This window comes from Bufo bufo, chromosome 1 (assembly GCF_905171765.1).
Source record: "Bufo bufo chromosome 1, aBufBuf1.1, whole genome shotgun sequence".
Taxonomy (NCBI): domain Eukaryota; kingdom Metazoa; phylum Chordata; class Amphibia; order Anura; family Bufonidae; genus Bufo; species Bufo bufo.
This window is the reverse complement of record NC_053389.1, coordinates 710,946,487-710,969,852: the sequence shown is the minus strand read 5'-3', so window position 1 is coordinate 710,969,852 and position 23,366 is coordinate 710,946,487. Positions and strand designations below refer to the sequence as shown.

Here is a 23,366-nt window from a genome sequence, read left to right as displayed (position 1 = left end):
TTCTGGTACCTGGTGCCCATGCGTCAGAGAGGATGTCGAGAGTAGATTGTGAAAGGCCGTGATCGAATCTTGATTGCCTGAGATCAACCAGGCTACTAATGATAGGTGTCCCGACAAGATCAGAGGGTGAGGATGTCCTAAAGGATCTTGGAGGAGATCCTGGGAAAGTGGGAGAATTCTTGGAATATCTATGGCCAGGCTGAGTAGAGTGAGGAACCATGTTTGAGACGGCCACCAAGGAGTGATGATCACTAATGTGGATCTCTGGGATATCGTCTGAAGCAGAACTCTGGGGATTAAAGCGAAGGGGGGAAAAGCGTAAAGGCGTCTCTGTGGCCAGATTTGGCGAAGGGCATCCATGGCCAGAGCATCCGGATCTGGGCGCCAGCTGAAAAAGATAGGTAGTTGGGTGTTTAGTCGTGACACAAATAGATCCATGTGGAGGGGACCCCATAAGTTGTTGATTTGTTGTAAAAGGAGAGGATTCAGTTGCCAGTCGCTGGATTCCGATAGGTATCAGGAGTTCCAATTGGCAACCGAATTGATCAAACCCAGAATGTATTCTGCTTTCAGGGTAATGTCCTTGTCCAAGCAGAAAGGCCAAAAATCCTTGGCAATGTCGCTCAACATTTTGGAAGTGGTGCCCCCTAAACGATTGATGTACTGTACTGCGGCAATATTGTCCATACGCAGTAGGATAAAGCAGTGTGACTTGTCTTTCGCAAAGCTCTTAAGAGCGAATGAAGCTGCCAGGAGCTCCAAGCAGTTGATGTGTAGGAGAGATTCTGTTTCTGACCATTTCCCTCCTGAGGAATAAGGGCCGCAACGAGCGCCCCAGCCTGATTGACTGGCGTCTGATTCTAGGACCAGATCTGGTAAGGAATTGAATATCATTTTACCATTCCAGATCTGGATGTGTTGGAGCCTCCATAGAAGTTCTTCTTTGGCTTCTGGAGATAGGGAAAGTTTGTTGAAATATTGTAGGCCTTCCCGTAGATGTTGTGCCATGAGTCGTTGAAGGGCCCTGTAGTGTAAGGGGGCAGGAAAGATGGCTTGTATGGAGGCCGATAACAGTCCTACTATCCGTGCAATAGTGCGTAGGGATACCAAATGTTTGTTTAATACTGATTGGATTTCCTTCCGAATCAGGGAGAGTTTCCTGGTAGGAAGACTCAGGAGAGCGGAAACAGTATTTATATTGAAACCTAGAAATTATATTTCCTTGGATGGGGAAAGAATGGATTTCTTGGAATTGATTAGGAACCCCAGATTGGTGAGAAGGGATAATGTCCACTGTGCATGAAGTCGAATTAGAGGAAGGGACTGTGCCATAATTAGGATGTCATCCAAATAGATGATTAGAAGTACACCCCGGGATCTTAATGATGAGATCACTGGTTTCATTAGCTTGGTGAAGCACCAAGGGGCCGATGATAGGCCGAATGGGAGGCAAGTAAATTGCCATTTTTGGTCGTTCCAAAAGAATTGTAGGTAAGATTGATGGGGAGAGTGTATAGGAACAGTAAGATAGGCGTCTTTTAGGTCTATATTTATGAGCCAATCCTGAGGGAGTAACAAGTCCCTGAGAAGATGGATTCCCTCCATCTTGAAGTGATGGTAAGTTGCAAAGTCGTTGAGGGTTCTTAAATTTATGACCGGTCTGTGACCCCCATCTTTCTTTTTTACTAGAAAGATGTTGCTGATGAAACCCGGTGATAGGAGGGGAACTTGGATGATGGCTCCTTTGTAGAAGAGATCTTTTATCTCTGATTCTATGAGGTTTTGGTCTGTGGTAGAGAAGAGTATTGGTTGAGGTATGTGGTTTTGGGATGGAGGGGATAGGAAATCTATTTGATAAGGCCTCATGCACACGACCGTTTTTTTTCCGTGATCCGTGACCGTTTTTTCGTCCGTAGGTCTTCCTTGATTTTTGGAGGATCCACGGACATGAAAAAAAAGTCGTTTTGGTGTCCGCCTTGGCGTGCGGATCCAAACGGATCCGTCCTGACTTACAATGCAAGTCAATGTGGACGGATCCGTTTGACGTTGACACAATATGGTGCAATTGCAAACGGATCCGTCCCCCATTGACTTTCAATGTAAAGTCAGGAGTTAATATACCATAGGATCTGAGTTTTCTCCAATCCGATGGTATATTTTAACTTGAAGCGTCCCCATCACCATGGGAACGCCTCTATGTTAGAATATACCATCGGATTTAAGTTACATCGTGAAACTCAGATCCGACAGTATATTCTAACACAGAGGCGTTCCTATAGTGATGGGGACGCTTCTAGTTAGAATATACTACGAACTGTGTACATGACTGCCCCCTGCTGCCTGGCAGCACCCGATCTCTTACAGGGGGCTGTGATCAGCACAATTAACCCTTCAGGTGCCGCACCTGAAGGGGTTAACTGTGCGTATCATAGCCCCCTGTAAGAGATCAGGGGCTGCCAGGCAGCAGGGGGCAGACCCCCCTCCCTCCCCAGTTTGAATATCATTGGTGGCCAGTGTGCGGCCCCCCCCCCCCCGGCCCCCCCTCCCTCTATTGTGATATCATTGGTGGCCAGTGTGCGGCCTCCGTCGGCCCCCCCTCCCTCCCTTTATTGTAATATCATTGGTGGCCAGCGTGCGCCCCCCCCCCCCCCCCCCGCTCTATTGTAATATCATTGGTGGCCAGTGTGCGACCTCCCCCGGCCCCCCCTCCCTCCCTCTATTGTAATATCATTGGTGGCCAGTGTGCGGCCTCCCTCGCCCCCCCCTCCTTCCCTTTATTGTAATATCATTGGTGGCCAGTGTGCGGTCTCCCCCGGCCCCCCCCCTCCCTCTATTGTAATATCATTGGTGGCCAGTGTGCGTGAAAACTCATATCCGACAGTATATTCTAACACAGAGGCGTTCCCATAGTGATGGGGACGCTTCTAGTTAGAATATACTACGAACTGTGTACATGACTGCCCCCTGCTGCCTGGCAGCATCCGATCTCTTACAGGGGGCTGTGATCCGCACAATTAACCCCTCAGGTGCTGCACCTGAGGGGTTAATTGTGCATATCATAGCCCCCTATAAGAGATCAGGGGCTGCCAGGCAGCAGGGGGCAGACCCCCCTCCCTCCCCAGTTTTAATTTCATTGGTGGCCAGTGCGCCCCCCCCCTCCCTCTATTGTAATATCATTGGTGGCCAGTGTGCAGCCTCCGTCGCCCCCCCCCCTCCCTCTATTGTAATATCATTGGTGGCCAGTGTGTGGCCTCCCCCGGCCCCCCCTCCCTCCCTCTATTGTAATATCATTGGTAGCCAGTGTGCGGCCTCCGTCGGCCCCCCCTCCCTTTATTGTAATATCATTGGTGGCCAGCGTGCGGCCCCCCCTCTATTGTAATATCATTGGTGGCCAGTGTGCGGCCCCCCGCTCCCTCCCTCTATTGTATTATCATTGGTGGCCAGTGTGAGGCCCCCCCTCTATTGTATTAATATCATTGGTGGCCAGTGTGCGGCCTCCCCTCTCCCCCCGATCATTGGTGGCAGCGGAGAGTTCCGATCGGAGTCCCAGTTTAATCGCTGGGGCTCCGATCGGTAACCATGGCAACCAGGACGCTACTGCAGGCCTGGTTGCCATGGTTACTTAGCAATATTACAATATTAGAAGCATCATACTTACCTGCTGCGCTGTCTGTGACCGGCCGGGAGCTCCTCCTACTGGTAAGTGACAGGTTTGTGTGGCGCATTGCTTAATGATCTGTCACTTACCAGTAGGAGGAGCTCCCGGCCGGTCACAGACAGCGCAGCAGGTAAGTATGATGCTTCTAATATTGTAATATTGCTAAGTAACCATGGCAACCAGGCCTGCAGTAGCGTCCTGGCTGCCGAGGAATCTGGTTCTGAGTTAGCCAGGTGAGAAAGCTGTGGGTCCAGCTTCATTAAGATATTTTGTCTTCTCTCTGCGCTGATGGCAGAATTAATATTGCCGAAGAAGCATATGGCTCTTTGGGCCCAGCCGCGGAGTACTGCAGCATCTACTGGTTGGCCTGTAGCAGCCACTTGTTCGGAAAGTCCTAATAGGTCTTGGAGTTTGTCTTGACATCATTTGAATGATCTGTCCAGGCCTCTTTTGGGATTTCTACCCGTTTTATTTAGGTATTTGGTGATGATGGGGTCTAATTCCGGAGTCTGGGAAATTTTCTGAGGCAGGGTAGGTCTCGGGACACTCCACTATCAATTTATTCCTGGAAGCTTTGTCTAGGGATTTGTTGACCCATAAAGATAATAATTTTGAGATTTGAGAGTGGGGAACCCACTCCCCAGATCTGGGGTGTTTTATTTGGTCAGGGCTGAAAAAGGGAATGCCCTGACTATCTAGTATTAGGGAGTCCGAGAGCTGGATAGTTGGGACTGACTCTTCAGGATTATCTGATGAGTCCTCTTCAGAATAAAAAGGCAATCCGTCTTCCGAGTCAGAGTCAGACTCACTGGAAGGGGATATGGAAGACATTTCTTTGTAAGAGATATTCTTAGCCCTCTTACTGGCTGTCATAGCCCAGCTATTAGTCTCCTCCCGGGCGGAGGGTCTTTTGTGTGATTTTTCGCCACCTTTATCATTACCGCTTAAAATATGCGGGTTTTCATTGGGTATTTGACCCGTCCTCATGGTCTGGGTTTTAGAAATATTGGGGATATTAGGGTCGCTACAGAACCTCCTCTTTCTGGCAATCTTGCCTGATTTTTTGAATCCTTTAGCTAATTCCGTGATGGAATCTTCTGCGGAAAGGAAGTTATCTGAAGGGGTAGACGGGTAGACCTGAGGTGTTCTTTGGTCTATTACTAAAGAAAGAGATTTTGAAATGGAGTCTTGGAGAGAAACCATGGCAGATTGTATGGCCACTGATACTGATCTAGAAACAGATTGGTCCACCATATGTTGGATGGACTCCGTGGTTACTACTTCATAGTTAACCGGCATGGGTTGACTAGTCGGTTGTTCTTGTGAGGGATTCATGTTGCTAATGTGTAAGGAAAGATAAGGGAAAGAAAAACTGGAGTAAATAAGAGAGATATGTAAATGACATTAACCGCCTTTGGACCGCCTAACGCAGGATTGCGTTCCGGAGGCGGTCGATTCATTCCTCCTGGACGCGCCGGCGCGTCATCTCGCGAGAGGCAAGATTTCCTGTGAACGCACAGGAGCGCGCGTTCACAGGAACCGGAGGTAAACAAGTGGATCTGCAGCCTGCCAGCGGCGATCGTTCGCTGGCAGGCTGTAGATGCGATTTTTTTAACCCCTTAAAGGTATATTAGACGCTGTTTTGATAACAGCGTCTAATATACCTGCTACCTGGTCCTCTGGTGGTCCCTTTTGCTTGGATCGACCACCAGAGACCACAGGCAGCTCTGTAAGTAGCACCAATCACCACTACACTACACCCCCCCTTGTCAATTATTAACCCCTTATTACCCCCTGATCACCCCATATAGACTCCCTGATCACCCCCCTGTCATTGATCACCCCCCTGTAAGGCTCCATTCAGACGTCAGTATGTGTTTTGCGGATCCACGGATCCGCAAAACACGTACGGAGGTCTGAATGGAACCTTACAGGGGGGTGATCACCCCATATCCGCGAATCCGCAAAACACGGACACCGCGGATCCGCAAAACACGGACACCGGCAATGTGCTTTCCGCATTTTGCGGATCCGCACATTGCCAGAACTATATAGAAAATGCCTTTTCTTGTCTGCAATTGCGGACAAGAATAGGACCTGTTCCATAGGCTCTACAAAAAACGCAGTGTTCGCCCGATCAGGCCTGATCTTGTGCGCACACTTGCGTTCAGTCCGCCCCACCGCAGTGACAGAAATTTTTTTTTTAATGATCACTGCAAAAATACCGTAAAATCGGTGCGGCGCTATAAAAAGATCACTTTTGAGGGGCATGGCGAGTTCATAGAAGATTTTTTTTTTTTTTGTCACAAGTTAGCGGAATTTTTTTTTGGTTTTTTATTTTTTTCTTACAAAGTCTCATATTCCTCTAACATGTGTCAAAAAATAAAATCTCACATGAACTCACCATACCCCTCACGGAATCCAAATGCGTAAAAATTTTTAGACATTTATATTCCAGACTTCTTCTCACGCTTTAGGGCCCCTAAAATGCCAGGGCAGTATAAATATTTTTTTAACCCCTTAAAAGGTATATTAGACGCTGTTTTGATAACAGCGTCTAATATACCTGCTACCTGGTCCTCTGGTGGTCCCTTTTGCTTGGATCGACCACCAGAGACCACAGGCAGCTCTGTAAGTAGCACCAATCACCACTACACTACACCCCCCCTTGTCAATTATTAACCCCTTATTACCCCCTGATCACCCCATATAGACTCCCTGATCACCCCCTGTCATTGATCACCCCCCCTGTAAGGCTCCATTCAGACGTCAGTATGTGTTTTGCGGATCCACGGATCCGCAAAACACGTACGGATGTCTGAATGGAGCCTTACAGGGGGGTGATCACCCCATATCCGCGGATCCGCAAAACACGGACACCGGCAATGTGCTTTCCGCATTTTGCGGATCCGCACATTGCCAGAACTATATAGAAAATGCCTTTTCTTGTCTGCAATTGCGGACAAGAATAGGACCTGTTCCATAGGCTCTACAAAAAACGCAGTGTTCGCCCGATCAGGCCTGATCTTGTGCGCACACTTGCGTTCAGTCCGCCCCACCGCAGTGACAGAAATTTTCTTTTTAATGATCACTGCAAAAACACCGTAAAATCGCTGCGGCGCTATAAAAAGATCACTTTTGAGGGGCATGGCGAGTTCATAGAAGATTATTTTTTTTTTGTCACAAGTTAGCGGAATTTTTTATTTATTTTTTTGGTTTTTTAGTTTTTTCTTACAAAGTCTCATATTCCTCTAACATGTGTCAAAAAATAAAATCTCACATGAACTCACCATACCCCTCACGGAATCCAAATGCGTAAAAAATTTTAGACATTTATATTCCAGACTTCTTCTCACGCTTTAGGGCCCCTAAAATGCCAGGGCAGTATAAATACCCCACATGTGACCCCATTTTAAGACACCCCAAGGTATTCCGTGAGGGGCATATTGAGTCCATGAAAGATTGAAATTTTTGTCCCAAGTTAGAGGAAAGGGAGACTTTGTGAGAAAAAAAAAATAAAAAATCAATTTCCGCTAACTTGTGCCAAAAAAAAAAATTTCTATGAACTCGCCATGCCCCTCATTGAATACCTTGGGGTGTCTTCTTTCCAAATTGGGGTCACATGTGGGGTATTTATACTGCTCTGGCATTTTAGGGGCCCTAAAGCGTGAGAAGAACTCTGGAATCCAAATGTCTAAAAATGCCCTCCTAAAAGGAATGTGGGCCCCTTTGCGCATCTAGGCTGCAAAAAAGTGTCACACATGTGGTATCGCTGTACTCAGGAGAAGTTGCGGAATGTGTTTTGGGGTGTCAGTTTACATATACCCATGCTGGGTGAGATAAATATCTTGGTCAAATGCCAACTTTGTATAAAAAAAATGGGAAAAGTTGTCTTTTGCCGAGATATTTCTCTCACCCAGCATGGGTATATGTAAAAAGACACCCCAAAACACATTGCCTAACTTCTCCTGAGTATGGCGATACCAGATGTGTGACACTTTTTTGCAGCCTAGGTGGGCAAAGGGGCCCACATTCCAAAGAGCACCTTTAGGATTTCACAGGTCATTTTTTACACATTTTGATTTCAAACTACTTCCCACACATTAGGGCCCCTAAATTGCCAGGGCAGTATAATTACCCCACAAGTGACCCCATTTTGGAAAGAAGACACCCCAAGGTATTCCATGAGGGGCATGGCGAGTTCCTCGAATTTTTTATTTTTTGTCACAAGTTAGCGGAAAAGGATGATTTTTTTTTTTCTTACAAAGTCTCATATTCCACTAACTTGTGACAAAAAATAAAAACTTCCATGAACTCACTATGCTCATCAAGAAATACCTTGGGGTGTCTTCTTTCCAAAATGGAAAGAAGACACCCATAACACTGTCCTCCACAGATCCCCCATAACAGTGTCCTCCACAGATCCCCCATAACAGTGTCCTCCACAGATCCCCCATAACAGTGTCCTCCACAGATCCCCCATAACAGTATCCTCCACAGATCCCCATAACAGTGTCCTCCACAGATCCCCCATAACAGTGTCCTCCACAGATCCCCCATAACAGTGTCCTCCACAGATCCCCCACATAACAGCGTCATCCACAGGTCCCCCATAAGTGTCCTCCACAGATCCCCCATAACACTGACCTCCACAGATCCCCCATAACAGTGTCCTCCACAGATCCCCCATAACAGTGTCCTCCACAGATCCCCCATAACAGTGTCCTCCACAGATCCCCCATAACAGTGTCCTCCACAGATCCCCCATAACAGTGTCCTCCACAGATCCCCCATAACACTGTCCTCCACAGATCCCCCACATAACAGCGTCATCCACAGGTCCCCCATAAGTGTCCTCCACAGATCCCCCATAACACTGACCTCCACAGATCCCCCATAACAGTATCCTCCACAGATCCCCCATAACAGTGTCCTCCACATATCCCCCATAACAGTGTCCTCCACAGATCCCCCATAACAGTGTCCTCCACAGATCCCCCATAACAGTGTCCTCCACAGATCCCCCATAACAGTGTCCTCCACAGATCCCCCATAACAGTGTCCTCCACAGATCCCCCACATAACAGCGTCATCCACAGGTCCCCCATAAGTGTCCTCCACAGATTCCCCATAACAGTGTCCTCCACAGATCCCCCATAACAGTGTCCTCCACAGATCCCCCATAACAGTGTCCTCCACAGATCCCCCATAACAGTGTCCTCCACAGATCCCCCATAACAGTTTCCTCCACAGATCCCCCATAACAATTTCCTCCACAGATCCCCCATAACATTGTCCTCCACAGATCCCCCATAACAGTGTCCTCCACAGATCCCCCATAACAGTGTCCTCCACAGATCCCCCATAAAAGTGTCCTCCACAGATCCCCCATAACAGTGTCCTCCACAGATCCCCCATAACAGTGTCCTCCACAGATCCCCCATAACAGTGTCCTCTACAGATCCCCCATAACAGTGTCCTCCACAGATCCCCCATAACAGTGTCCTCCACAGATCCCCATAAGTGTCCTCCACAGATCCCCCACATAACAGTGTCCTCCACAGATCCCCCATAACAGTGTCCTTTACAGATCCCCCACATAACAGAGTCATCCACAGATCCCCCACATAACAGCGTCATCCAGACAGTTTTTCATTGGATGCCTCTGTTGTCAATCACACAAACGCGCGTATTACGAGCATTTCCTAAATACAAAAACGCCTGATAAAAACGCCTGTAAAATTCGCATACCCAATACGCTCAGGTGTGAACCCACCCTAAAAGCTCATGCCCACAAACATTTACGCTGGGTTCACACCAGAGCGTACTGAACGCAAGATAGGACATGTTCACAAAGATAGGACATGTCTTATCTTTTGTGGTGCAGAGGCACGGTGGGCTTCTGATCCGTGCCTCCGCTCTGCAAAAGATAGCACTTGTCCTATCTTTGATGATATCTTGTGGATCATGGACCCATTCAAGTCAATCCGCAGCATTGTGGTCCGCAATATGGGCACATAGCCCTTACGTTTGTTGGTAATAGCCCCAAGGCCTCTTTCACATTTCCGTGTGAGTATTACGTACGTGAAAAAAACATCCTTATTTAACCTGTGTCTCATCTGTAATGCACGGACGTTGCTCAGCTGAAAATTAATTTCAAGAGCATTTCTTATCTGTCTTCCAGAAAAAACGGACGCACCACAGATGCCATCTGTGTTGTGTCTGTGATTTTCAGAGACCCATAGACTTCACGGACCAAAGAAGTGCAAGTCTCCGTGATTTTTTTACTGATATAGCAAAAAAATGCACCACACGGATATGCCACTGACTATACTGGCTAGTCATAAATGCAGATATTAAAAGCTGAGACTTTCGCCAATATATTCCTGTCAGGAAAATATCGGAGCCCTTCATGCACCACGTCACGGTCACTCAGCATGGCAAAGGGTCCTACCACTACGCTAACTATGGTGTGAACACGGTCTGAAGGTGATGTAATCCAGCTCACAGCCAGGCTTCCACACAACCGCCTAGCAGGACAGCCAGTGCAATGTGAACAAAGCCAGACTGTGAACCACACCCATATCAGACCATGTGATGGAGGTCACCAGGTGCATAAAAGTGTTTGAATGCCAGGTAAAGGCATATACACTACATATAAAACAAGACAAAAACACAGAAATATAGTGGCAATTCTGGAGGAGCTGCTCAGCCCCTAACACTGTAGCGTGTTTTTCATTGGGGGAGCAGCCCCACCGCATGTGGACCGCAGCAAACGACTATCCCCAGCAAAAAATGCATACGGTGGAGGATGTCGGCGCGGTCCACATGCACCACAAGGACATCCTACACAAAACGGAGCATTGTGCGGATGTAAATACAATCATATAGCAAAAAAATGCATCACACGGATATGCCACTGACTATACTGGCTAGTTATAAATGCAGATATTAAAAGCTGAGACTTTCGCCAATATATTCCTGTCAGGAAAATATCGGAGCCCTTCATGCACCACGTCAAGGTCACTCAGCATGGCAAAGGGTCCTACCACTACGCTAACTATGGTGTGAACACGGTCTGAAGGTGATGTAATCCAGCTTCCACACAACCGCCTAGCAGGACAGCCAGTGCAATGTGAACAAAGCCAGACTGTGAACCACACCCATTCACCCAACTGATCCACGGTCAGTTAAATAATGCAGATGTGTAAACAGACACATGGAAATCAATGGGTACATGTGCTGTCCGTGAAAAACAGAAGTGTAGATGAGGCCTAAGGCTAGTTTCACAAGCGACTGAAAATTCAGCGGAAAAATCTTTCGCATATTTTGTACGCATATGGATGAGAATTTAAAAGTTCTCATCCACTTTGCCAGCACTGTACAACTCTGCATAAAAATCTGTGAGGGCAGATCCGCAGCTGTTCATTCACGTATGGACTCGGCCTGGGGGTATGTTCACATTGTTGTATTGGCACACTGAAAATTTAAGTGAGAAATCCACATAAAAATGTCATGCTTTTTCCGCAAGCAGTTTTAAAAGCCAAAATCAGAAGTGGATATTAAAAGGAGAGAAAATATAAAGCACAAATATAAATAATTCTCTTTTTTTAATTCACTCCTGGTTTAGGCTTCCAAAACTGCATGCAGAAACTTTACCGTGTGGCTGTACCCTAATGTGGTTTTCAGTTTGACGCCTTTTGGGTGCATCTTTCACGTGGATATTAATGTGGTTTTTAGGTCTCCCATGGGAATTTCCCCGCAGAATCTGCACCAAAATTGAAAATGCTGTGGTGATGTTTATTAAATTTTTTCGTGGATGTCCCATTGAAAACAATGGGAGGTGGTGTGAAAACAGAATCCAGGCGCATCTTGGTGCGGAAAGCTGGCCAAATTCCACGAGGGAAATTTGCTGTGTAATCATGGCCTAAATTGAGTCTGGATTTTAAATGTGCAGAACGCTGCAGATTGCTACCTTCGCAATGAAATCCATGACAGATCCACAGCAAATCTGTGTATTAGGCTACATGCACATGACTGTATGTGTTTTGCGGTCCGAAAATTGCGGATCCGCCAAAAAAACTGATGACGTTCCGTATGGCATCCGTTTTTTTTGCGGATCCATTGTAATAATGCCTATCCTTGTCCGCAAACTAGAAAAAAATAGGACATGAACAATTTTTTTTTGCGGAGCAACGGAATGGACATACTGATGCGATGGGTCCGCATCCTATCCGCAAAAAAAACGGAACGGACACGGAAACAAAATATGGTCGTGTGCATGAGGCCTAACTCAGTGGGTTGGTTGCGGATTTTGCTGCTGCAAGTCACCTCGTGTGTGGACATACCATTAAAGTGGTTCCTAAGTTACAGTTTAGCCATAAGATGCCCTCTTCCAACCACGAGAAGACTGAGGAGAAGTTCTTGATCCATTCCACATCCCGTATAGAAAATAGATGGAGGAGCCTGTATACCAAGCAATACGCTTCAGTGGAGCTGCACTCCCAGTTGTCATATCGACTCATTACCTTACACTAACCAGACACAATGGCCATTAAATTATGACTCGATGCGATACATTATCCCTAACATATTTTATTATACGTCCCACTCGCCATCCTGTGTTCTCTTTAGGGGCAGCGTTCCAGAATATGTTGGTAAAATGGGTTGTCTTCTTCTCAGCCATTTACTCCATAAAGTTTTATGTGACACAGTGCAGAAGTGGCACATGGTAAGTGGCTGGCTTTTACTACGCTCCTGGGACAGGAGACCGTTCACATGCAGAGAGGAGCATGGCTTCAGTCACTGATCCATCAGGAAACCACCTCTGCATCTGAGAAAACGGACGCTTCCAGCATACAAAGGGTTATGTGGCATCTGGAAAAATTCACTGGTCTCCAGTGGCAGGTGGACAGTCTGTGACATTTTATGAAAAGCAGAGATGAAAAGAAAGTTCTGGTATTGTGTGTCCTGTGACGCCGCCTCACTTTTCATCGCCAGACTATAAAAGGTGTTCAGTCCGTTATAAAGCCGGCACTGAATATTAGAAGATAAGGGAATAGCTTTACCAGTAATGCTAACCATCTACCCCGACACTGACCCAGGAGATTTATTAAGCCCTGTACAACAATTTTCTGGGATAAAAATATAAGAAAAAAATACAAAATATTCCTCTCACCTCGAGAGCCTGGAGGACGTGTTATCACCAGATCTTGTGGCTGTGAGTTGAGTGCTATTAAATTTCAACTGTTACACTATGGCCTCATGCACACAACCTTTGTTCTGGTCCGCATCCGAGCCGCAGTTTTTGCGGCTCGGGTGCAGACCCATTCACTTCAATGAGGCCGCAAAGGATGCGGACAGCACTCCATGTGGCATGTACTATTCTTGTCCATTTTGCGGACAAGAATAGGCATGTCTAGAATGGGCCGCCCGTTCCGCAAATTGCGGAAGGCACACGGGCGGCTTCCGTGTTTTGCGGACCGCAAAAAACGGCACGGGCGTGCGCATGAGGCCTATAAGTGAGAGTTCACATGACCATTATTTTTCAGTTCTTCTGATCCGTCAGAAAAACTGAAAAATAATGGGAAAAAATGGATCCTGTGCATCAGTTATGCACATTTGGCATCTGTTTGACCCATTTCCGTCTGAGATCGGTTTTTAGATGGAAAAAAGTCCTGCACGCAGTATTTTTTCCCATCTACAAAAACGTGTTTCCTGTGCCGTTCCGTCAGTAGTGTTTCCTGTGCCGTTCCGTTTTTCCGTATGGCATATACAGTGTACAGTAATTGCATAGAAAAAATTGGGCTGGGCATAAAATTTTCAATAGATGGTTCCGCAAAAACGGAACGGATACAGAAGACATACGCAGTACAATCTTTCAACGGAACGGAAATACGGAATGGACACGGAAAGAAAATACATTCGTGTGCATGAGCCCTAAGACATAGTGGGAATTCACACAGAAATCTGCATGGAAGTTTGTGGAGAATTTCTGCACGACATCTCACACCTGTGTGCAGGTCGCTATAAGGTTATGGCCAAATGTGGTGTAAAAGCTTTTTTTCCGCAGTGGAAGTGCATGTTGAAAATCTGCAGTGTTTGCAGTAGCAGCAAAGTGGCTGAGATTTTTTGCAACAATCCGTACTAAACTTGACATGCGGCGCAGATTTTATATCCACAGCATGCCGGTTTATGTTGCGAATGTTTACTCGGATTTCGCTCTTTGTTATGACGCCACTAATCTGCAGTATCTCATTGACAAATTCTGCCCTGCTTGCTGCAGATTTAGCTGTTGTAGAATCCTGGCAGATTTCACGCTACGGCTGCGGACCCACCAAGTATGACCGAACCCTTAAAAAGGGGTTTTCCAGGTTCAAAGCAGAATCCAGACATACCCCCATTTTCACACAGGCAGCCCCCTTGATATGTATTTCATGCTCCGATGCTCTCCCTTGCCATGCGCTGAATGGCGCATTCTGTTTTGATCCTTCATAATACAAGTCTATGGGCAGCAGAACGGATCCGTCCTGGTTTCCATTATGCAGGAGTCCAGTCCTGCATAACTGAAACCAGGACGGATCCGTTATGCTCCCCATAGACTTCTATTATGAGGGATCAAAACGGAATACCTCTTAAAGGCTTCCGTTTTGACTTCCATCATATGGACTCCATTATTTTAACATGATTATAACGGAAAACAAAAACGGAATCCATAACGGTGCTGTGAACCCGCACTTACACGCCTGATGGGGTTGTTGCAGGGCATCTCCTGCCCTTTAGGAGTATTTTCCCGGACTACTTCCACAAGTTGCGTAGCAACCCATTATAATTAGATTACGCTTTAATTACATGGATCTTGAGAAAAGTTCACTACCATCTTTATCCGCTAAAGTTTCATTGTGATCTGTAGACAATGTAATCCTGACTTTCATTCCTCAGATGGATGACAGGTTCATGGGGTCAGTGCTCAGCCACCTGCGAAAGAGGCTTTCAGCAGAGGGAAGTGTCCTGTGTATTCCAGCTGCAGAATGGCACTTATGTCAACACCCGGGATATCTACTGCACAGGACCCAAACCAGAAACCAGACAGATGTGTGAAGGTCAAGACTGCCTGTCTATCTGGGAGGCTTCAGAGTGGTCAAAGGTATGGATTCAATAACATTACAGTCGTCTAAGTTGGAGCTTGATGTCATTGTTTAAATGCTCAACATAAAATGTGTATTTTTTTTAGCATAACCGACCCTTCACCCTCTAGAGTAAATCATCTCTTAAATGTCCCAAGTTCCATTTCCATGCTATGGATTACTGATAACTGTGAGCTGGGGTGGAGGACGTAGAAGTGTCCTAAGAAACGATGCAGGTTACCAATAACATTCTGGTTTTTATCTTAAAAGTTGACCCTACAATGATATATTCACACGTCTTTGATATGAATTTCTCAAAAGTGTTGCAAATTGCTTGGATTTGTAAAAATGATGCCAAAAAACGCAATAGGACAGCATTGAACTTTATTGATAAGAGAAGGTTATGGCTGAGCTCCTGGGACATGCAAAGAAGATTAATTTACGGTATATATTTCACAGTTTTATTTGTAATAGAATATACAGTAGGATTAAAGGAAAGGATAAGATGAAGGGAGGAAGTGCTTGGATATTTGTAATTTTTTTTTGTGCATTTGATGTTTAGTGTTCCTTTAACCCTGTTAGGCCTCATGCACACAACCGTTGTTCTGGTCCGCATCCAAGCCGCAGTTTTTGCGGCTCGGGTGCGGACCCATTCACTTCAATGGGGCTGCAAAAGATGCGGACAGCACTCCGTGTGTTGTCCACCTCCGTTGCTCCGTTCCGTGGCCCCGCAAAAAAAATATAACATGTCCTATACTTGTCCATTTTGCGGACAAGAATAGGCATTTCTACAATGGGCCGCCTGTTCCGTTCCGCAAATTGCGGGCGGCTTCTGTGTTTTGCAGACCGCAGAAAATTGAACGGTAGTGTGCATGAGGCCTTAGGCTGTATCCACATGAGTTGGAGGTTCCATTAAAAAACTGTAGCATAGCATACTGCACTACTTTGTTCAGTAAAATGTCAGGCTCCCTGATGGAAGCCTAGCAGAACCCATTATAATCAGTGGGGTCCGTCGGGTGCTGTTTGTTCCCGTCATATGATCCAGTGCTGATATTTTTTTGTTTATGCTCCTGGAACAGAACAGAAAGTGGGAAACCTGGCACAGATGTGAACTCAGACCAAAATGGACTAGTCTTACATTTAGACCTAGGTCAGTTTAGATGCCAGGCACTAGGATGGAGTCACATTCCCAATGAATGAATGATTCTGCTTTAAAGTGGGCACAAGTGGGTTCTGCTGCTTTATATTCATTATTAAGGAATTACTTCCGACTGAAGGTCAATAAGTCACGGCTTATAAAATATAAAATGGATGATTTCCAAATATCAAATACTTTTGCTGCTGCTTTGATTAGAGGGTTTATTTTTCTTGTTGGCCACTGTTCAGTCAGTTCAGCTCACAGATCAAATTCTGCATACCTCAGGGCCAATTATATGCTATCTATGTACTACACTCATTGACAAAATAAATAAATAATGCACAGAGATAGAAATGTCTGATTGCTGCAAAACACGACCTGCCGTTATGTCTCAGGCAGACATGTACACTGTAAATGATTACAGGTGTAGTCTGATTAGACACTGGTTCCAAAAGTGCTTTCCCTGCTGGTCTATAAAAAGGCTCTCAGAGGCTACCTTTGGGTAGTGTACCTCTTGTCAAGAGATTGTTGACTGCTAAACATGCCTCTACATCGCATTCAAAGACATTTTGCCACAATTTACAGACTTTTAGAGGGGCGCATCATCAGACTGAGAGAAGCAGGATAGTTGTTTCTATGATTGCCCGCCATCTAGGCTGTTCTGACCTACAGGTGAAACTTGAAAAATTTGACTATTGTGCAAAGTTCATTTATTTCAGTAATGCAACTTAAAAGGTGAAACTAACATATGAGATAGACTCATTACATGCAAAGTGAGATATTTCAAGCCTTTATTTGTTATAATTTGGATGATTATGGCTTACAGCTTATGAAACCCCAAAGTCACAATTTTGAGGTCCCCTTTGCTCAGGAGGTATGGACTAATTAGCTGACTAGAGTGTGACACTTTGAGCCTAGAATATTGAACCTTTTCACAAAATTCTAATTTTAAGCTGCATTAATGCAATTCCTTTTAATTTGCATTACTGAAATAAATGGACTTTTGCACAATATTCTAATTTTTGGAGTTTCACCTGTAGCGTAGCTGATAGGAGGTGTTGGGAACAGCGGTTACATGAGAGCATGCACACATGGTGAACAAGCTCCAGATGGCTCAGACAGATCACCAGGAGAGAGGATCAATTGATCCACCAAAAAGCATGAGCAGCTCCCACTATCTTATTGTCCACCATTTATACACATGTGGCACCTTCATCACACACCCCTGTCTTCACCTGGACCATTTCCAGTTGCTTAGCACAGTGTTTCCCAACCAGTGTGCCTCCAGGTGTTGAAAAACTACAACTCCCAGCATGCCTGCACAGCCAAAGGCTGTCCGGGCATGCTGGGAGTTGTAGTTTTGCAACAGCTGGAGGCACGCTGGTTGGGAAACACTGGCTTAGCAGAAGCAAATTTGGTGTCACGGCATCCATTATGTGCCCTGCCATTGACAGCCAGCCTTTGTTTGCAGTGGTGCTGTGAAGGAACCTGAAATGCTACAGAATAAAACTGTATCCAGGTTTGGAATCCACCGACGGTCAGGTTTGATGCTTCAATTCTGCCTTTGTTGTGCAGCAACACACTGCCCCAACTGCTGGTGTGATGATCTGGGGAGCCACAGTCGGTCAGCCCTAGTAGTGATACGAGGGACACTAACAGGTCAGCGATATATATTTATCAGCAAGATGCTCACCCACACATCAAGGGTTTCCAAGTAAAGTATCTACCAGATTACAACACTTCCTTGGCCGGCCCAGTCACCCAATTTACTGCCAAATCGAGCATTTATTGGACCAGCTAGGATACCATGTTCGGAAACCTACAAGTGTGCAGGATCTACAGGTCCAGCTGCAACATATGTGGTCAAAATTGTCGCAGGATATCATAAAGAACCCGTATACCTCCATGTCCAACTGTATCTCATCTTGTAACAAGGCTAGAGGTGACCCAACAGGGTTCTAGAGCCTCCTTTCAATTGTACAGTTTTTCCCAATAAATATCCTTTGTTCTAATATTGTAATCACTTACGTATATCATCATTACATTCACACATACAATGTTTTATTTGAGTCCAACAACTCTTTCTTGGTGTGATATTTTTTGTACATTTTTTGTAATATGATTTGAATAAAATTTATGTGTTTAGAACCCTACTATACCGAAAACCTAAACATGCAGGTATAACTGCGTTCAAAGGGGTCTAGGAAGCTGACATTTGAAGGGTTGTTGGATGCATCCTCACACCATAGATAGCCCGCTGCCTTTATGCAACACAAAAGTCAAGGGTTTAGTCCTCATTCAGATGGACATTCAGCACTATATGGACCTATTCTATAGATCCTGAAGCCTTACTGCAATGATGCCTTGACCTTGCCGTACCTTCATGGAAAGAAGTGTTCTAATGTAGGGTACCCTCCACTAGGACAGCTACATTTGTTATTGATGGAGGGGGCAAAGGGGACAAGACTGCGTAAGGACACTCCCCATTGGCAAAGGGGAATGGTGATGCCCAGTTTTTTTTATGCATTTCCAGTAGTAGAATAGCACAACGGTGTTTCATGGGAAAAACAGTTATTTACTGTAAGACATGTTAGGAGAGTCATTTGTCAATGTGGAGGTCAACCCCCTTTTTTTAAGTGCTCATCAGTTACATCACTCCACTTATATACATGTATTTTAGTGCTCTTCTGACTGTGGCCGAGGCACCAAGAAGAGACGAATATCCTGCACCAATACCAGGGGTAAATGTGATTCCACAACAATGCCAAGAGAGGAGGAAGAATGTGAGGACTACACTGGCTGCTATGAGTGGAAGACTGGAGACTGGTCCAAAGTTAGTAGATCACAGAATGTTCATAGACTCATTTCATGAAGAAATTTGCATGCGTAACTTATTGAATTGTAAAGCAATAATGCTGAAACAGCAAGTGGTCTCTTCTTTAAAGCACATGTGTTGCCTATTAAATGTGAAAAACACTGACGTCACTGAGGTCCTTAAGAAGAACATTCACGACATCTAATTCTCACTTAGTTGTTAGGTTCCTTGCTGTGAACTTGGGTCAGCTCCAAAAATGGTGCATGGATGACAGATCTTTGCGATTACAAATGCATAATTGATTAAGAACATCCCAATAATTCCCATTTAAAGGGACGTTAAAACTAAAGTTTAAAGATTTAAAAGGTACAGCTTAGGCTGTTTTCAAAGATCTGTCGACTGATCTGTCGTCAGTGCACCATATCACATACAGGTGAAACTCGAAAAATAGGAATATCGTGCAAAAGTCCATTTTTTTCAGTAATACAAATTAAAAGTAATTGCATTAATGCAGCTTAAAATTAGAATTTTGTGAAAAGGTTCAATATTCTAGGCTCAAAGTGTCACACTCTAGTCAGCTAATTAATTCATACCCCCTGAGCAAAAGGGTACCTCAAAATTGTGACTTTGGGGTTTCATAAGCTGTAAGCCATAATCATCCAAATTATAACAAATAAAGGCTTGAAATATCTCGCTTTGCATGTAATGAGTCTATCTCATATATTAGTTTCACCTTTAAGTTGCATTACTGAAATAAATGAACTTTGCACAATATTCAAATTTTTCGAGTTTCACATGTATGTATGTAAATGTCTCTGGAGGTTCCTAAACCTGGTGATAAGTGTCATAAAGTAGTGATAATAGTGTCAGGAATTTTTCTAGACTCCCTCTCGATTTACATTCATATTTAAAGGGGTTGTCCCACAAATAATATTCTGCAGTTTTCAAACCAGCACCTGATTCTGACTACTTTTGTAATTGCATGTGATTAAACATTTATTATAGCTATCTGTATAGCGCCTCCTGCTGTTTGCACTTTTTCAAATTTCTCTGTCCTGCTCACTGATGTGGAAGCACATGCTCAGTTCCATCAACTGCAGCAGAAATACCACACCCACTGAGAAAGGACACACACCGAAAGCTGCCAGCTGGAAATAAATCTAGCAGAACAATTGGAACAATAAGGTACAGGGCTGGTTCTAGCTTTGTTAGAAAGAGGTTGTCTTTTTCTAGATTATGTATGATTTTCATTTTTTTACATGAATCATGGCACAACCCCTTTAATAATACAAGTCAGCCTGAACTGGCTGATAACAGGGAACATAGGGTTGTATTACTGTACTTCACATGGGTGTTAACTTTGACTCTTTTCTTTTCACACGTGAATATGTTTCATTTGTATCATGCTAGTGGAGTTCCCTTGTCACCCCAATATTTTCCACTTGCAGTGCTCCTCCACCTGTGGGAAAGGCTTGCAGTCTCGAGTGGTACAGTGTATGCACAAGGTGACCGGCCGTCATGGAAATGAATGTTCCTTCTTATTCAAGCCAGTGGCCTACAGGCAATGTCACCAAGAAGCCTGTAATGAAAAAGTGAATGCCAACACCATCACATCGCCCAGACTTGGTTAGTAATATGGAAAGATTTCCCTTGTTATATTGTTGGTTGTTAAGCTGATGTAGGATGGACACTGGGTTTTAATTCATACTTCCAAACCATCTTATAGTAGAGACAGATGTTGGGAAATAAATCTGTAGACAAGCAATCTGTAATATTGGACTGTTGCTGACAGCACTTTTGAGCATACTGTCTGACTGGCACTATTTTATGGGCATTACGCCATTACTACATAACTGTTTGGGCATTGTTACCTGGCTATGAGCTCTGCTTATGTGGCACTGCAATTAGTTACATAGGTTGAAAAGACAACATGTCTATCAAGTTCACTGCCTGCAGCTGCTCAGCAAAGTCTCCAGCCCTGAATCTGTGCTGCTGGTGGTAGAAGGGCTTAAACTTAACTGAAGAATCCAGTGGGCGGAGACACAGGGCAGACAGCAGCAGCAGTGCAGGGGGCGTGGCCAGCAGAGTGACATGCACAGACACAGACTAGGCTTGTGTAGACATCATTAGAGCAGGGAGAGAAGCTGACATCACAGGTCATGTGACCCTCAGTGAAATCTCAGAAAGGAGCCACTGCAGATGAAGTAAGTCAATGGTAAACCACTTAATTAGTTAGAAACATGCAAAGTACAAAAAAATAACGCAAACAACCCCTTTAATTTATACTGAAGCTTTACCATTGCTAAAGGTCTGTGATATACCATTCTCTTAATTATTTTGATTATTTTCTTACAGCTGCCCTGACTTACAAGTGTACAGGTGACCAATGGACAGTCTACTGCAGGGTTATTCGAGAAAAAAATCTGTGCCAGGACATGCGGTGGTACCAGCGCTGCTGCCAGACATGCAGGGACTTCTACGCTACCCAACTGCAGCCACAAAGCTAGTGACCCACAGCGCTGAACCAAGCATTGCAACACAGAACAGCAGTGCTACGATACCAAACAAGACTTGAACACAATGGTGCTGGGTGATTGATGCCAGGGGACCCAGGTTGTCAGATCTGAAATCAAAGAACAAGTGGCAGATACACTGTATACTGTCGAGTTTGTTCTCAAGCTTCATTGGGTATCTCTTGGATCACGCTAAATGACTTAATCTGAATTACGCAAACCTATTCTCAGGCAAATCAGGCAGGCTGGAGAAACTGTGATGTATTTTAATGGTTTGCTCAAAAATTGAAAATGAGATGCAAAATGACATTCTTTTCATGGGTGCCAGTTGCACACTAGGTTAATCTGCTGTGCTAAGAAATCAACTGTAAAGTGGTGCTTGATACAAAGCACTGGCCCGTACTATGGTGCTTAGTGAGTACTGGATATTTGCACAAATGGTGCATACTGATGACAACCTATGTCTTTAACAAAAGCTACATGTCTACATCTACACCTTCACTAGTTATTTTTTTTTGTCTGGGTAAATTCACACCATGAACATTAGACATAACAGTAAATCCATTAGGTTTTACTGTTGTAAAATGTGAATATGGGGGACGCAACTTGCCGTTTACTGTGTAATGTGCCAGAAGAGAGGGATGTGTCTTCTAGAATACACCACTCATTTATAGTTCTTTTCCTTGTAATTTTTACTTTGAAACTATATGCTGGCAGATTTTACAGTTTTGTAGCCTGTGATAGGGTAGGCCATCAATATGAGATCGGCGGGGGTCCGACTCCCGACACCCCTGGCAATCAGCTGTTTTAAGAGGCTACAGCATTCCAGTAAGTGTTGCAGCCTCCTGGCAGCTTACCAAGTGCAGTGCTGTACATTGTATGGCTACAGAGGTAAAGAGATAAAATATCCCAGGGCGCAAGAATCCAATCCAGATAGTTGTAGTAAATAGAAAACTTATTTATTGCAGAAGTACAACGCGTTTCGGGGAGTAGTTCCCCTTCATCAGGTACATAACACTGCATATGTACCTGATGAAGGGGAACTACTCCCCGAAACGCGTTGTACTTCTGCAATAAATAAGTTTTCTATTTACTACAACTATCTGGATTGGATTCTTGCGCCCTGGGATATTTTATCTCTTTACCTCTGTATCCTATCACTTCTTGGAGACTTCAGGGATCTCCGACAAGAAGTCATCCCTCCGCGGCTGCAGATCCACCAGCGAACCGTGACTCCATCACATGTATTGACAAGCTTTTACTAGAGTTGTGCCTACAGATAGCACAACCACAAAAGGTAAGCCCTGTACTGGAACCATTTATTTTATCTGTCTACCAACGGTATTACCCTATGGTGCGCCCTGCTTTGTTTTTAACAGCATAAAGTAAATCCTGTGGATCCATTCATGTACATTGTATGGCGGCTGTGCTTGGTATTGCAGCTCAGCTCTATTCACTTGAATGGGACTGAGCTGCGCCTAGGCCATGTGACCGATGAACGTGACTTCACATGGCCTAGGAAGAGGCCAAAGTGCTCACTGAGCACCGCTGCCTCTTTGTACAGCTGATCGGCATGGTTGGCGGGAGTCGGACCTCGTTAGGATAGGTCATCAATATGTAAATCTTGGAGAACCCCTTTAAATGGAAGCACTGTTTTATATTCGAGGTTGGATGTAATCTCAATCAGCAACAACACAGGATAAGGAGCTGTGTAAGGTTCCTCCATCAGTTACTGCTTCCATTTGTTCGGTCAAGCAACAGAGGGTGCATTTATTTTTCTACTGGTAATACATGCAGAAGCCAGATGTTACATTACTTAATTGGTCATTTATGGATCCCTCTATTCGCATATCTGGGGTGCACTAAACAGTTTTAAAGCCCTTCTTCAATTTTTGTGCAATTAATCCACCGTTACTTAGATTTATGGAAAACACCATTTTCGTTCCATTTTAATTATGGACATAATAATGTGGCTGTAACCCATAGGGGCAGATGTATCATAAGATGTGGCGTGAAAAAGTCGCAGACTGCACGTTTGTTACTTTTTTAGTGGCACTTACCCAAAAAATTTTTTACACAAGTGCCACCGAAAAGGGGGTGTAGTAAGGGGGGGCGG

At 44.8% G+C, this 23,366-nt stretch overlaps 1 protein-coding gene across 2 annotated transcripts in view; it reads left to right on the top strand.

Annotated features, from left to right (window-relative positions):
* The window catches only part of ADAMTS17 (ADAM metallopeptidase with thrombospondin type 1 motif 17), a 259,822-nt gene extending 237,709 nt beyond the window's left edge, over positions 1 to 22,113 (top strand). For both annotated transcript variants that reach the window (XM_040414242.1, XM_040414241.1), the window contains 4 exons: positions 14,600 to 14,804; positions 18,603 to 18,755; positions 20,186 to 20,363; positions 21,093 to 22,113. In XM_040414242.1, coding sequence (XP_040270176.1) covers positions 14,600 to 14,804; positions 18,603 to 18,755; positions 20,186 to 20,363; positions 21,093 to 21,244 — 688 coding nt within the window. In that variant the 3' untranslated portion in view covers positions 21,245 to 22,113. The remainder of the gene's footprint in view (positions 1 to 14,599; positions 14,805 to 18,602; positions 18,756 to 20,185; positions 20,364 to 21,092) is intronic.
* The last annotated feature ends 1,253 nt before the right edge of the window (positions 22,114 to 23,366 follow it).